The sequence below is a fragment of the Taudactylus pleione genome, unplaced genomic scaffold (genome assembly GCF_031769625.1).
Source record: "Taudactylus pleione unplaced genomic scaffold, aTauple2 ptg001573l, whole genome shotgun sequence".
Lineage (NCBI taxonomy): Eukaryota > Metazoa > Chordata > Amphibia > Anura > Myobatrachidae > Taudactylus > Taudactylus pleione.
Genome location: NW_028285970.1, coordinates 3,028,466 through 3,042,653, shown reverse-complemented (window position 1 = coordinate 3,042,653; position 14,188 = coordinate 3,028,466). Strand labels below are relative to the sequence as shown.

The 14,188-nt window shown below is 42.1% G+C and overlaps 1 protein-coding gene across 1 annotated transcript; it reads left to right on the top strand.

The window, feature by feature from the left end:
- The first annotated feature begins 312 nt into the window (after positions 1–312).
- On the top strand, positions 313–1,472 carry LOC148442298 (uncharacterized). Its single transcript, XM_088464070.1, has one exon. The coding sequence runs from the start codon at positions 328–330 to the stop codon at positions 1,432–1,434; it is 1,107 nt and encodes a 368-aa protein (XP_088320196.1). The 5' UTR covers positions 313–327; the 3' UTR covers positions 1,435–1,472.
- The last annotated feature ends 12,716 nt before the right edge of the window (positions 1,473–14,188 follow it).

The following is a 14,188-nucleotide window of genomic DNA, read 5'->3' as shown; positions in this document are numbered from 1 at the left end:
TACCTTGATATTCACAGCTCGGTGTTGGTGAATGGCTGGAAGACTGACCCCTTTCCTATTCTATCTGGGGTCAGACAAGGCTGCCCTCTTTCACCTCTTCTTTTTGTTTGTGTTATAGAGCTCCTGGCTGTATGCATCAGACGGAAACCAGAGATCAGAGGGGTCATCGCACCAGGTCCAGACCGTAGAGAGGCCAAGTGTTCACTGTAGATGGACGACGTCACTGTCTTCTGCGCTGACCAGAGTTCGGTGATAGCACTTGTCAAGACCTGCGAGAGCTTCGGCCGAGCTTCAGGGGCAAAGGTCAACTGTGGGAAGTCAGAGGCTATGCTGTTCGGGCAGTGGCACCTGTCATCCTCCGCTCCATTCCCCTTTGCTGTCAAGCCGGACTTCATCAAAATTCTGGGAGTCTGGCTTGGTGGTGAGGGTGCGGCCCTGAAGTGCTGGGACGAAATACTTGCCACTGTAAGGCAAAAAATTGGACTGTGGATCCTCAGAGACCTTACCATCGAAGGAAAAGCACTTCTACTGCGTAACGAGATCCTTCCTGTTCTGCAGTACACAGCGCAGGCCTGGCCACCTCTGGTCACGATCTGCAGGGCCATCACAAGGGCAGTGTTTCACTTCATCTGGGGCTCCAAGATGGACAGAGTTAAGCGGACAGTTATGTACAAGGAGCCCCTCAAAGGTGGAAAGGGAATACCAGATATCCCCTCCATGCTGCGAGCCTTCTTTGTGTGCAACTGTATCCGTAGGACTTTGTGTGAGACTGATAATGACTCTGCAGGAAACTCCATGTCTCGCTTCTTCCTCCTACCCCTTTGGAGGGCCCTAGGCTGGGACAAGTGGGACAGCTCCATCCCTTACAACTGGAACACTCCCTGGTTCTACCTGGATGTGTCCAAGTTTGTGAGGGAGGACCAACTGGAGGGAGTTAAACCTGACTTGTGGAAACCTAAGACTATCCACAAGCTCATCAGAGCCAAAGACGTTATGGAGCCTATTCCAGGGCTCCCTTCAGCAACTGCCAAGCAGGCATGGGAAAATGTGGCCTCCAAAAGGCTCACAAATAGACACATGGACATGTCATGGATGGCAATCCAAGGGGGTCTGCCCCTAAGGACATTCATGCACTCCCGTAACCTGAGCAGGTACAGACATTGCCCCTGGTGCATCTCATATGAGGAAACATCAATGCACCTGTTTTGGGACTGTACTTATGCACAGTTGTTGTTAGATGCCCTGGAAAATGAACTCAAAGACTGTGTGCCAAGGAGCAACCTTTCGTACCACTCGGTACTTTATGGACTGTTTCCTGGCACCCACCTCATTCTCACGAGGGAGAGGATGTCCATCCAGGACTGTCGCAGGCTGATCCACAGCCTGCTAAGAGACTATTCCATCATGGACAGCCCTGAGGAAGAAGAGGACTAAACCCCCCTTCTTCTGCCCCTCTCCCCATGTGTGACTGTCCAACAAGGACTGGGACAGTGGCCCCCTTCCCCCCTTTTTCACAGAGACTGATGTTTTATTGATATGTCTTTCTATTTATTCACCCTTCCCATATATGTGTCTGTCTTTCAATAAAAACTTCAGTTCTGTGATTCCCCCTCCCCTCTACCCTCCACACCCATAGACCTTGTTGATTGTTGTTTTTGTTTAAGTTCTGAATGAATAGTGCAGTGTATCATGTATAGTATAGGATGTCTTGTGCTATATGTTTTGCAATGCATTATATAGTATGTTTGATTATGTTTGATAGTGTATTGGGTTTAAGCTGTGCTGCGACACAGTACACTTGTATGTGTGATTTATGTATGTTTTTTGCTATCTTTATGTTAATAAAGAATGCTTTTTTCAATCAAATTACCTCAGAAAGGTGTCTATGGCCATTTATTATCAATAAGATATATGATTGTATGCTGATAAACAGCAAGGAGTAGATACCACACATGTGAAGTATAACACATAATGAGCAATATATAACACACTCAATAAAATGGATTCAATATATGTATAGGTGGAAGTACAGGATCGTTGCATATATAATTTTAAATCACTATATTCAACACTTTTTTCACTGTTTACCTTTTACATTTTCGCTGCTGTATTTGTCTTATTAGACAATATTAATATAAATTAATAAAAATTATATTTTAATTTTATGGTGCACCACTTCAGGCATTTCCTTCTTTTTCTCTCAACTATATGGTTCTGTATTTGAACTTCCCCCTTATCGGTCACCTCAAAGCAGGGATGGATACTGTTTGGAAGCACCTGACTGAGCAAGCGCAGTAGGAGAAACAGTAGGTATTGTTTTCGTAAACAGATAACAATGCCTTCTGTAACATCGCAGGGACAGCGTGTTACTGCAACTACTGTCCCTGCATGAAAAAATGCTGAATAGCAGCCATAAACTTCAATAATTGAAAAATATTGTGATGATGTTGCCTGATAATATTCTGGGCAACATTGTCACTGTTGCTGAAAAGACCCCCTACATATTGTTACTGATCACTCCCCATTTGCTGATTTCACTGCAGTTTTCTTTAAATAAGGATAAGTAAACAAACAATTTTTCTCCAGCTAAAATGTTAGAGAACATTTTAGGTTTACTAAATAGATCCCAAAATATTGTTTTTGGTTTAGGTTTTGTATACAAGTCACAATGCTATGCCTAGTCTGCATTCAGCAATGAACATCAATTTACACTCAGGTTTACCAATCAATGGAAACCAATTGTTTCATCCCTGCAGGTGATCCTATACTGATCCACGTGCCTACCTGTACAAACAGGTGTCTGAGCACAGCCCTCGTATATTTATCAATCTGTAAATACCCGGAATAATGTTTTATTACTGTCTTTGGCCCCGATTGTAAAGAGCAGTGGAATATACTGTTGTAATTAAATTAATAATTGTTACATAGTAAATGAACAGAAACAGATGTAAAAGACAAGAAACAACATTTATGCATTTTTGCAGCTTGGTAAGTCATCTTTATTGCCACTTTGATATAATCAAATAATGCAGCAGGCAAGAAAAGTATCTCTGTCAAAGTTGGGTGTATTAATGTATTAATAGTGAAGGTTAAAAGTAAATTCAAACAGGGGTAAATGTACTAAGCTCGACACACATCAAATGTGGTAAATTTGGCCATCAAATGCATATTCTGAATTTACTAAAGGCTAAACTCTGCTGACTTTGCTCCAATCGATGTCTAAAAACTCTGCCGACAATACCTGTATCTCGGACGATAACATGTTTTTGGACACATAGACCTTGAAATTTACTAGGGATATGCATCAACCCCCGTGTTTTGGTTTTGGATCTGTATCTCCTTCGTGTTTTGGATCTGGATTTGCCAAAACCACCCTTGCGTGATTTGATTTTGGTTTTGGATCTGTATTTTTTTTCCAAAAATTTCTAAAAACTGCTAAAATCACATAATTTGGGCTTTTTTGTTCCTACAGTATTACAAACCATAATAACATTAATTTCCACTTGTGCCCAGTCAATTTTGACCACCTCACAGCTCACAATATTGTTTTCATCCAGTTTAGGCCTAAAATTTGCACCAGCTAGCTGGCTGGCTCAGCTAAGTGGCAGCAATTGGCGACACAAACATGTGGCTGTTCAACTTCTAACATGGCACATAAGGAAACATATGTTTTCATTAATCAAGAGGCCTGAGGAAGATGGAGTATGTATGTAGTTGGAGGCACGGACAGGAAGGGTTGATTGGTAGTAATTTTTTTTTCAGTTTTTGATTCTGAAGCAAATTTATGAGGGAGGAGGGGAGAGCATGGGTGAACAATATGTCCCATGTTTTGCCCACAAATTCAACTTGGTGGTTCAGAATATTTTTTTGCAATTAATGGGGCATGCAGGAGATGCTGTCTGTGGCCATAAACATTTCTTGAGATTTTTGGCATTTAGCAACCACATGTCAAAGATTGCAGAAGCAGTGGCAGTTCAACTTCCAACATGGTACATCAGAAAACAAATGTTTTTATTATTAAAGAGGCCTGAGGGTGTTGGAGTATGTATGTAGTTGAAGGCACTGAAAGTAAGATTTGATTAGTAGTAAATTTAATTTCATATTTTGATTCAAAAGCAAATTTATGAGGGAGGAGGTGAGGGGAGGAGGGGAGGCATTTACAAAAAATATTTAAATCATTCACATTAGCCCTTGCCCCAGAAGAATCCTTGGGTGCTATGCCCGCTATTGCTGCTGGTAGTGGATTTTCCTCCCAGAAAAGGACCAAAAGGACTACTAGCAGTACTTTAAAAAACTGTATTTGACTGTTAAACAATCCTTTGCAAGGGGGAGCAATTATGACAGCAGTCACCCAGTTGCACAGCCGATCACTGATGCCAAACATCTATGCTGGTATTAGATGTGCATCCAATATCCGCCAATAATGTAGTGGGTTTTAGACAGTTAATTGAGGTCCTGTGTCCCCTCTACCAAATCCCATCTAGATTCCACTTCACTAGAAAAGCAATTCCCAACCTGTACAGGGACATTCAAAAAAACTTAATTAATGGTCTCCAAAATGCTGTTGTACTGCTGAACAGAGCAAATGCAAGATTTAAGGTTTAAGTCATACGTTGTATCTTTCTTCCCAATGGACACAGATCTGCAAAGAGCTGTTGGTAAACACATTTTCAGCTCAAGTGGCACGTGATGCAGCGATGGCTTCTCCTTCAGTTTCTTCAGCAAGTGCATCTGCCGAGAAAAAACTAAACTTTCCCAAAAGACCCACTGGTGATGCAGATGAGTCAACACAACCAAGTTTTGACACCTGGTTGGGTCTAAAAGAATTGCCTACAATTATTGAGCCATCTACCATGACTCCATCTGATACGGTCACCATTTAAAGAATGGTTGAGGACTATTTTACATTTTTTAATAATAGCATCCAATAGGCATGTCAGACAGTCCGTTTGACTACTGGAAGGAAAAAAAGGCAATTTGGAGGTCCTTTCTCAAGCTGAAAGAGTTTTCAGTACAGCCAGGAACCTTGTCAGTGATCAGCATAGGAGGCTACTTCCTCACAATGTGGAAAAGATGATGTCTATCAAAATGAACTACAATTTCTATACCAATTACATCAAAATATTATAGAGGCATCTGTAATGGTGGATTCCTGTGGGGACAAATTAATATTGTGTGAAGATGATGTACACACTGATGAGGGTGATGAATTGGATGATGATGGTGACAACATCTTGCCTTTGTAAAGACAGTTTGTGTAAATAAACATTGTGGGGGCCCAAACACACCAATCGCTTCATGATTGATATTGTTGATGAAGGTGTTGGTAATGAAGATCGCAGGTTCTTGGATTTTAGGAGAGAAGGGTGCTAGCTGACGCTGGACGGCTTGTTGGCACTTTTTTAGCCAAAGTTTCTGAATTTTGAAAAAAACTTTTGGATAGATTTGCTGCTGATAACGTAACAGGGAGGAGATTCCTAGATGGTTAAGGTTCCTATCTCTACTTACTCTGCCTTTACAAAGGATACAGATGGCTTGACAATTGTTGTCTGGATCTGGGTAGAAATAATTCCACACATAAGAAGTGGATTTTTTTGTCTTGTGCCCAGGCATGACAATGGGCTTTTCCTTATCATATGCAACAACTGTTTCTTCCACTGTTGCCTGATTTACACAAACAACATCCTCATTATCAACATCCTTATTAGCATCAGCTACACAAATATCCTGCTCATTCTGGTACACTTGCAAAAAAGCATCCTCGTGTTCAATGTCAGCATGTTCACTTGTGCTTATATCTAATAATAAACAGAACCACCAGTCATAAATAAAGGCCAAGGCCTTAGCCTTTCCTTGCCACTTCATGTGGTAAAAGGCATATTGGCAATTTTATGTCTTTCTGCAGCTAACTTTCCCTTTGACGTTTTTTCTTTACCACTGTAAAAGATTGCTTCTTTGATTTTAGATGCCCAGACTTAAGCCCAGTATGCCCTTGGGCATCGACTTTAGTAGATGATGTAGATGGTTTAGTATCATCATGACTGGTGGCAGCAGCTCCAGCACTAGTATGTGGTTCCTGCTCTCCTCTCAACTGATCGTTCTCTATATCAACAAACACAAATGATGTGGAATACAGCACACACATCAATTTGTACCAATTTTAAATATTACACTGTGGTATCAATGACCTACATTGTCACAATATTTTTTATGAATAACAAAAGAATAACACACTGCACTACCACTTACAGTGTCACAAGATTTTTTATGAATAAGAAAAGAATAACACACTACGCTACCACTTACAGTATCACAAGATTTTTATGAATAAGAAAAGAATATCACACTGCTCTACCACTTACAGTGATGTCAGTATGTTTTATATATTATGCATGTTATTTAGTACCTTGCTGTGTCTTGTAGTCGGCGTGTAAACTAATCATTTATTCACGATTGAGGAGAGAAGTGAAAAGTTGAATATTACTTTGCCCTACCACTAACAGTGTCACAAGATGTTTTATGAATAAGAATAACACACTGTGCTTTGACTGATAGTGTACAATATGTGGATGATAAACTGCGGTCTGGCAGTGTCACCGAACAATAACAGCGCAGCTAAGTTGTTAACACAAGCACACACACAAAAATAAAAAAAATATCTTTTTTTTTGAGGAATGATAAGTTTATTTCACTTCTATTTTTTTTACACTGGGGAAAAGCACCCCTGGACGAGGCAGTAGCCCCTTGATGAACAACACAGCACCCCTTTATGTACAACAAAGCACCCCTGTGGATTGCGGATGGACCACCTGCAGAGTCACAAATACGTGGATGATAAACTGCAGTCTGGCCAGCAGTGTCTCGATAATAATAATATCTACTAGCTACAATAGCACACGCACAAATATAAAATCAAAACATAGTTTTTTTTTTGGAATGATCATTTTATTGAACTTTTTTATTCAACACTGGGGAAGAGCACCCCTGGAGGACACAGCACCCCTTTATGTACTGCAGCCCTAGCCCCTTGAAGGACATGACAACACAGCAGCACCCCTTTATGTACTGCAGCCCCCCTTTATGTACTTCAGCCCCAGCCCAACAACACTGCACACTTGAACAACAGCAGCACAGACTCCCAGCCCAACAATACTGCACTCTTGAAGAACAGCAGCACAGACAGAGCACATCTGTTCTGGATACTCTCTACAGCCACTGTGAAAAAATGGCGCCGATCACCGTGAACTTTTTTAGAATCCAAAACCTGTGAAAATCCGGGAAAACTCAAGCCGGACACAGATCCGAGCTCGGATTGCGAAGTTTGGGCGGGTCCTGTTCTCTGATAAAATTTAGTAAGGATTCATATTTGTATTAACTGACGAAATATAGTGCAAATCAGCCACTAAAGACACAATAAACAACCCTAATAAAAATCTCAAATAGCCTCATCTCAGCCAATGAACGCTCAGCATCGGGATTTCTATAGGGAAATCCTGCCGATGAGCCATCATTTGGGTCGCACTGTATTTAGAGGACAGTACAAAGTTCGTGGGTCCGCATATTTTTATTCTTTTATTTTGCTAAGCCCGTGGATGCCTACATGGACAGAAAAGGACATAATCCATGCATAGGAGCAGGTGAGTATAGATTTTTTATTACAGGTACCCTATAGATTCCTACTGGACACGGGACATGATGGCTTCAGAGATACATAGGTGAGTATGTGAGATAGTGAGTGTGAGTGTGCATGTATGTTTTCATAAACATTTTCTGTCACGGTGTGTGTTCTGTGGTATTTTGAACATTGTTTTGCTGTGGAAGTACAGGTACCAGCGGCCCCATAATGCCCCACATGCTAATACTTGTGGTTATCCAAGTACCAGCATGCGGGGGAGGCTTGCTGCGACCTGTAGTTCCACAGCAAAAATCAATATTATCTCATCTTTTTTTACACCACACTACACTATCAACCCAGCAGGCACTGGCCAGGGGTGCTGGGGATAGCCCTCGGTTATCAGCCTAGGCATGGGGTGCCCTGGAGAGGGGGGCCCCTTTATTGGTGGGTCCCCAGCTCCCCAGGGATCCCCGGCCTGGGCTGACTAGTGGACAGGGGTAATGCTTTGGCTGGGGGACCCGGTGAAATGGTTTCCATGGCTGTTGCATTACCCCCCACTAGAAAAAGATTGGTGCTGGTTCTGGGGAGCCCTACGCATTTTTTCCCCATATATTTCCAGAACCAGGACCAGCTCAGAGCCCAGTGCTGGTTGCGCTAAATACAGGGGACCCTTACATCTTTTGTCCCCTGTATTTTGGCAACCAGGGCTGGTTCTGAATAGCCTGGTGCTGATTGTGCTTAATACAGGGGACGCCTATGCTGTTTGTCCCCTGTATTTACTGGGTCCCCAAATTCCGGTGCTGGTTGTTCTTTTGGGGAGGGTGCCATGCTGTTTTTTTTTTGTTACACTGTTTTAGAAAATTTTAAACACAGAAGGATTTCACTGATACTGTCCATGCTTCTGTGTTTATTTAGTTACACACAGATGCATATATCATGGATCTCCCTGATCTGTGCATGCATCTGTGTTTATTTTATACACAGATGCATGTATCACGAATCTCCCTGATCTGTGCAGCCATCTGTTCGTTCAAGTTAGTCATAACTGAACGCTAAATAGAAATTAATAATGTGAATGACAACAAATGATTACATCATCGAACAACACAGATGGCAGGAACTCGGCAGCTTTGTTAATTCAGTAACCTGTTCGGAAAAGAAACACATGAATCCGGACAATGTCATCTGAGATTGATCTCGGATGACATTGAATAGAAATCGTCAGCTTAGTAAATTTATCCCTTAATGCCTTTATGTAAAATGACATTTAGAAAATTGCAGTGGCCGTATAAAGTAGATTAACTTTTGATATATTATCAGGGAGGAACGGGATTGCAGTATTTTGTCCATCGCCGTCAGTGAGGTGTAGTGACGCCGTCAGGGAGGTGTAGTGACGCCGTCAGGGAGGTGACGGACCTACCAACTATTTTGTTTAGTTTCTAAGGCCTGATTTGGAAATAGAGTAAGATATATCAAGCAACTACCTGGACAAAACCACATCGCAATGAAAATACATAAATATTTTTGCATGCAGGGTACATATTGATTGCTTTTGCATGTAGCCCATAAATGCTGGACAGCTTTACTTTTACACTGCAGTTTAGATTTAATTTTCAGACACACCCTTCCCAAATCCAAATCTCTCGCACTTTTTAATTTGCCCCACCTGCAGTACAACATGGTTTTATCCAGGTGCTCAATTACTTGCTATACCTTACTCTATTCCAAATCTGAATTAATCCGATAGTCTCATCATTGTTATGGTGTTTAAAATTGTTATATTGTGCTAGTGTGCTGTGCTAATGTCTTATCACAAGTGATTCCAGTGACATCGTCATCTAACATCCTGGTAGGCAGGTCTGCTCTCTTGCAGTGCAGGAGATATTAGAATCAGTTATTCAATGCTAGACATTTCTGTCAGATCCAGGCTGACATGGATCTAATAGCAACTGCTGTTGTAGTTACTAATAGATACAGTTTTTCATGTATCTTTTAGTATTAACAATACAGAGACCATGAGTCTCTGACAATCAAAAATATAGCTAAAATTAAACATTCATTAGAAGAAAATATATTTGATATCACACATGTTCAGTGGAACTCAAAGCTGAGATTTGTTACTCATCCTTAAGAAAACAAAAATATATATAACTGGCTGAAGTACCTGGTAAGTTTTATTATGTGATGTTGTCCAAATCCATCCATTGTAAGGCCCAGAACAGGCTCTTTGGGTCAAAGTCCTGTGAGGTCCAGCCAGGAACCTAACCACTCCATCAGGCATCCCAGACCAATCATCCAGTGGAAGGCCCAGAACAGGTTCCCCGGGTCAAAGTTTTGTGGAACAGATTAAAGGGTCTATTTATGGAATCGGTATGGAATCCCGGCTGCCACATTGCCGGCAGTTTGATTGCCGGCAGCGGCAGCCCGACAGATCAGCAGAGCCCGGCAGTGGAAGCCTGACAGCGCTGGAAATCCCGATCGTCCCTAAGGTAAGTATAAACTAACCTAACATAACCCCCTAACCCTCCTTAGGGGTGCCTATCCCTAACCTCCCCCCCAAGTGCCTAACCATAATCCACCCTCTAAGTGCCTAACCCTAACCCCCCCTTCCCTGCTGCCTAAATCTAAGTCCCCCCAGGGGTGTGCCTAACCCAAAGTGCCCCCCAGGGGTGCCTAACCCTAACTCCCCCCCTAGCCTAACCCTAACCCTCCCCCTAGCCTAACCCTAACCCTCCTGGGGGGTGCCTAACCCTAAGTCCCCCCCGGGTGCCCTAAACCTAACTCTCCCCCCCGCGGCTGTCCATTTGCAGCGCCCGGCATCCCTTCGATCGGGATGCCGGGCGCCTGTCTCCCAGCATCGGGAAAATGTCAGGCGTCTACATCTAGACGCCCGGCATTTAACCCTCGCCGGGATATGACAGTCGGGAAGCCGGCTGCCGGTATTAAGGCAGCCGGTTTCCCGATTGTATACCCTATTTATCATTAAATATTGGCGGCATATTCCCAGAAGGCACCCGTTTTCAGTGGATATATCTGCTGAGGCCCCTCGATTTCCAAAAGCAGCCGCAGCCTCCATAGGTTTCTATGGGGGATGCGATGCTGTCGAATATTCCAAGCTCTGGAATAGCTTGGCACCCACAGCTATCAGGCTACCCTTCATAGAATTTACCGGGAGAAGGTTTCTCCGGAACCCTCCTCGACAATGGCCGCCACACATGCATGGACTGTAGACCTTGCATGTGCTGGAGTCTGACTCAGGAGTGCAGAGACAGTCTTTTCACTTGGAGCACATTGCAGGTACGGGCTTCTTTTGTAGCCCCTGTCCATGCATATGCTATATTATACATCCCGCCGCTATGATTGCATACTGCAATGCAATCATGTGCGCTAATATCGCACCCAGATCGCATTGCATATTCAATTATTGATAAATGGACACCAAAGTAATTAAAATACCATTGAAACTGACATAGATTAAAACCATGAAAATAGGCTTTGTTATAAAGATGCAAGTCAATGCTGGTCATAACATACTGTAGGTAAGTAAGAAAGAAGCTTTAAATAACTAGTTTTGACTTTTGAATTGAAGTTATTTAGTTCAATCAGCACCATGGATCTTGTAACCAGATAAATGATATAAGATATTAAGGGGTCTATCTATTAAAAAAAGTGCACTAACTGTGTTCCATTTATCCTTTCAGAGCATTGGCAAAAATCGCGCCACTCTGTGAGGATTGTCTCTCCCACTCCGCCTAGTGCTAACAGTGAAGGGTCTCAGTAAAATGCGAATACTGTATGTGGCCTGCAGGTTTCTTCATAAGCTTCCATCCCCATAGAGGTCTTTGGGAATGGAGGTAAGCAGCGCAAACTTAAAAAATCTCAAATTTATCTGTCTGGGTGTAGCAGAGTAGCCCATATAGAGTAGAATTTGAGCTTGGTGTGGGATCTGAGCGAGACCCGCCAGAGCCTGGCATGGTACCCAAGAGATATCACAAATAGGTGCCTATTTACCAAAATTATTTTTACTTAAAAATGTGAAAAAAGGGTGTTTTCGCACCCATTTCATGTTATTTTAGTATCATATAAGTTTATTAATGGCTTTTGGAACTGTTTTGGGGAAAAACTACTCCAAGCCCTTCAATTCACTTATTTTAGTAAGCAGATCGCCTTTCCCATACTTGTAATGGGAAATGTGGTCTGCTCAGATTTACTAAAAATAAATTGTTAAAAAATATCGGTTCCCTGATCCTGGCAGAGCAGAGCCGGCCCATGTGATCAGCTTTGTGGTCTAAATAAACCACCAGCTGATCACTTTTAAAAAAAAAAACACTTACCTGCATCCAGGGACCGGTGAGGTCCTCTGGGGCTCCGGTCAGCTTGTCTCCGGGCTTCTGCACTGTGACCCTGGTCAGCTGCTGCATAGAGCTGTTGACCTGGGTCACAGTACAGGAGTCCGGAGATCAGCTGACTGGAGACCCAGAGAGAGCACCTCACCGAAGCACCGATCATCGGGCAGATAAGTATAAGCTGAACAAGGGGAGAAGGGGGGGGGGCACTTTCTAACTGTACTCTTCTCACTGTATTTTTTGTAAAAAATACAGTGAAGAGTGTGTGATGTGGATTTGCAGTGAGAGGGCTTTATCGCAAGCTCTGTCCCAGCATGTGATTTTTTTATACATCCTGTATTCAAATATCGCATTGCAATATTGGGCAAATTTATCAAAGCCAATCCACGGATTGTGATAAGTATGCCCCATAGAACTATAGAGCACAGTCCAGAGCTAGAAGTAGAGGAGACAAGCAAGGAGGAGCTGCTGTTGGTGACGGACATGGAGAATCATCCAGTCAGCACTGGAGGGGATCCCCTGGATGACTATCTCCTGCTTCCTTCTTGCTGTGGTGGGCTTGAATATGTAAGGATTCAAATTCAACCATTCAGGATGCAGCCATTTGAATATGGCGTTAGCCACGAGCCAATCACTATACAATTAATACCCCAGTAGGAGGATCAATTTAATTATATATTACTAGGTATAACTGGGTGGATACTTTGCTATTGTGATTCTTGTTGCCTTAATGTTTTTGTTATTTGTCTTTGTTATTATCTTTTTCCTACATGGGTTAAGTCTGTTAGGTGAATTCAATAGCTTCGGGAGCTCCCATAGCTATTCAACATCGCGCTGAATTGAATTCCCCCCATAGTGAAGTTGATCACACCCAGCTCTAAAAATTATTTACGCTAGGCCACCAGTGTGTTAGAGTCGATGTGTTTCTTAGAATTTAGCGCAGAGATATACCTGCAGGTTGGTATGTTCTATTTTTCAAAGTTCAAAATGGCAAAAATCATAGTGGTGAGTATCCACTCTATGTTTGTGTTGCCTCGCTTACCCTTTCGGATTTAGATGTACCTTGCATACTGTTCTAGGTGACAACTGAGTCTGAGGCCATTGTGCCTGTGATGACCATTTCCCTTTCTTGTTAAAAGGGCACTATGATCCTGAGATCTTTTCCCTGTGTTCACGGAGCAGGAGTTCACACTTGTAGGAGCAATATTCCTACCTGGATACAGAAAGCCACCGTTCCAGAAGAAGCACCTACACAGGTCACTCCAAGGGGCAATTCACGTGAGAATTCCTTTTGGGATTTCTTTGTGAATCTTACATTAACCTATTAATTAACTGAGAAAAGCCCTTTCTTCAGTGAAAACACCAGAGAAAGGGAGTTTTTCTCACCTTAATAAATAGACCCCTTAAAATACAAAACAGTAACTACAGTTTTAAAGCTCTTACCACTCTTAATTTTTTTTTAAATTGAAAAGATATTTTAAAAAATATGATTTAAGATTGCTATAAAATTTTATCCCCAAGATCGCCCATCAGCGTTGTCCACGGCCACCACACCTGCAGCTCCGGGCTGTGCACTTCCGGGAAAGCGCATCACATCCTGTCAAGGTGACGTAACGGAACCCGGCAGCGTGGTCATGGATACACTGTAACAGTGATAGGCTACATAATGACATAAACTCATACAAAAATCATAAATTAAGTGGTTAATATGATAAAGATGTTTAAATGAAGTGCAAAATGTAGATTCATACAGCGTGCAGCAGTATATAGTGTTAGTACATACAGTGGCGTAAGTTCATCCCAGATGCCCGGAGGCAAGGCATCATTTAGTGCCCCCCTATCCCCCATATTTACAACCCTAAGTGGGATGAATATATTGTGGCTGATGGAGGAGGTGCCCCTTCAGTGCTGGTGCCTCCATTTGTCTCCCATACTTCTGCCCCTAAGTACATATATAATGTGGAAATGGCTACAAAATTTTGTGTTACAAATAATCAATGTATGGTACATATAAAAAAATTCTGAAGTGTAAAAAGGTTAAAAAACGTACAGAAGTGTGAAAGCATTGAAAAAACAGAATATTACCCATCAAGGAAATAAATATAAAAATCCTTGTGTTATAACTTACTCTTATATAAGTAACTATGTATATATTCCAAACCAAAAATATATACATTCTTTACTCTGAAATACAGGACTCAAGCTATATACTTAAATCTTTATACAA

What these genes read in the sequence shown, in the direction of transcription:
- LOC148442298 (XM_088464070.1), top strand. Translation starts at nt 328, where the DNA reads ATGCTGTTCGGGCAGTGGCACCTGTCATCCTCCGCTCCATTCCCCTTT.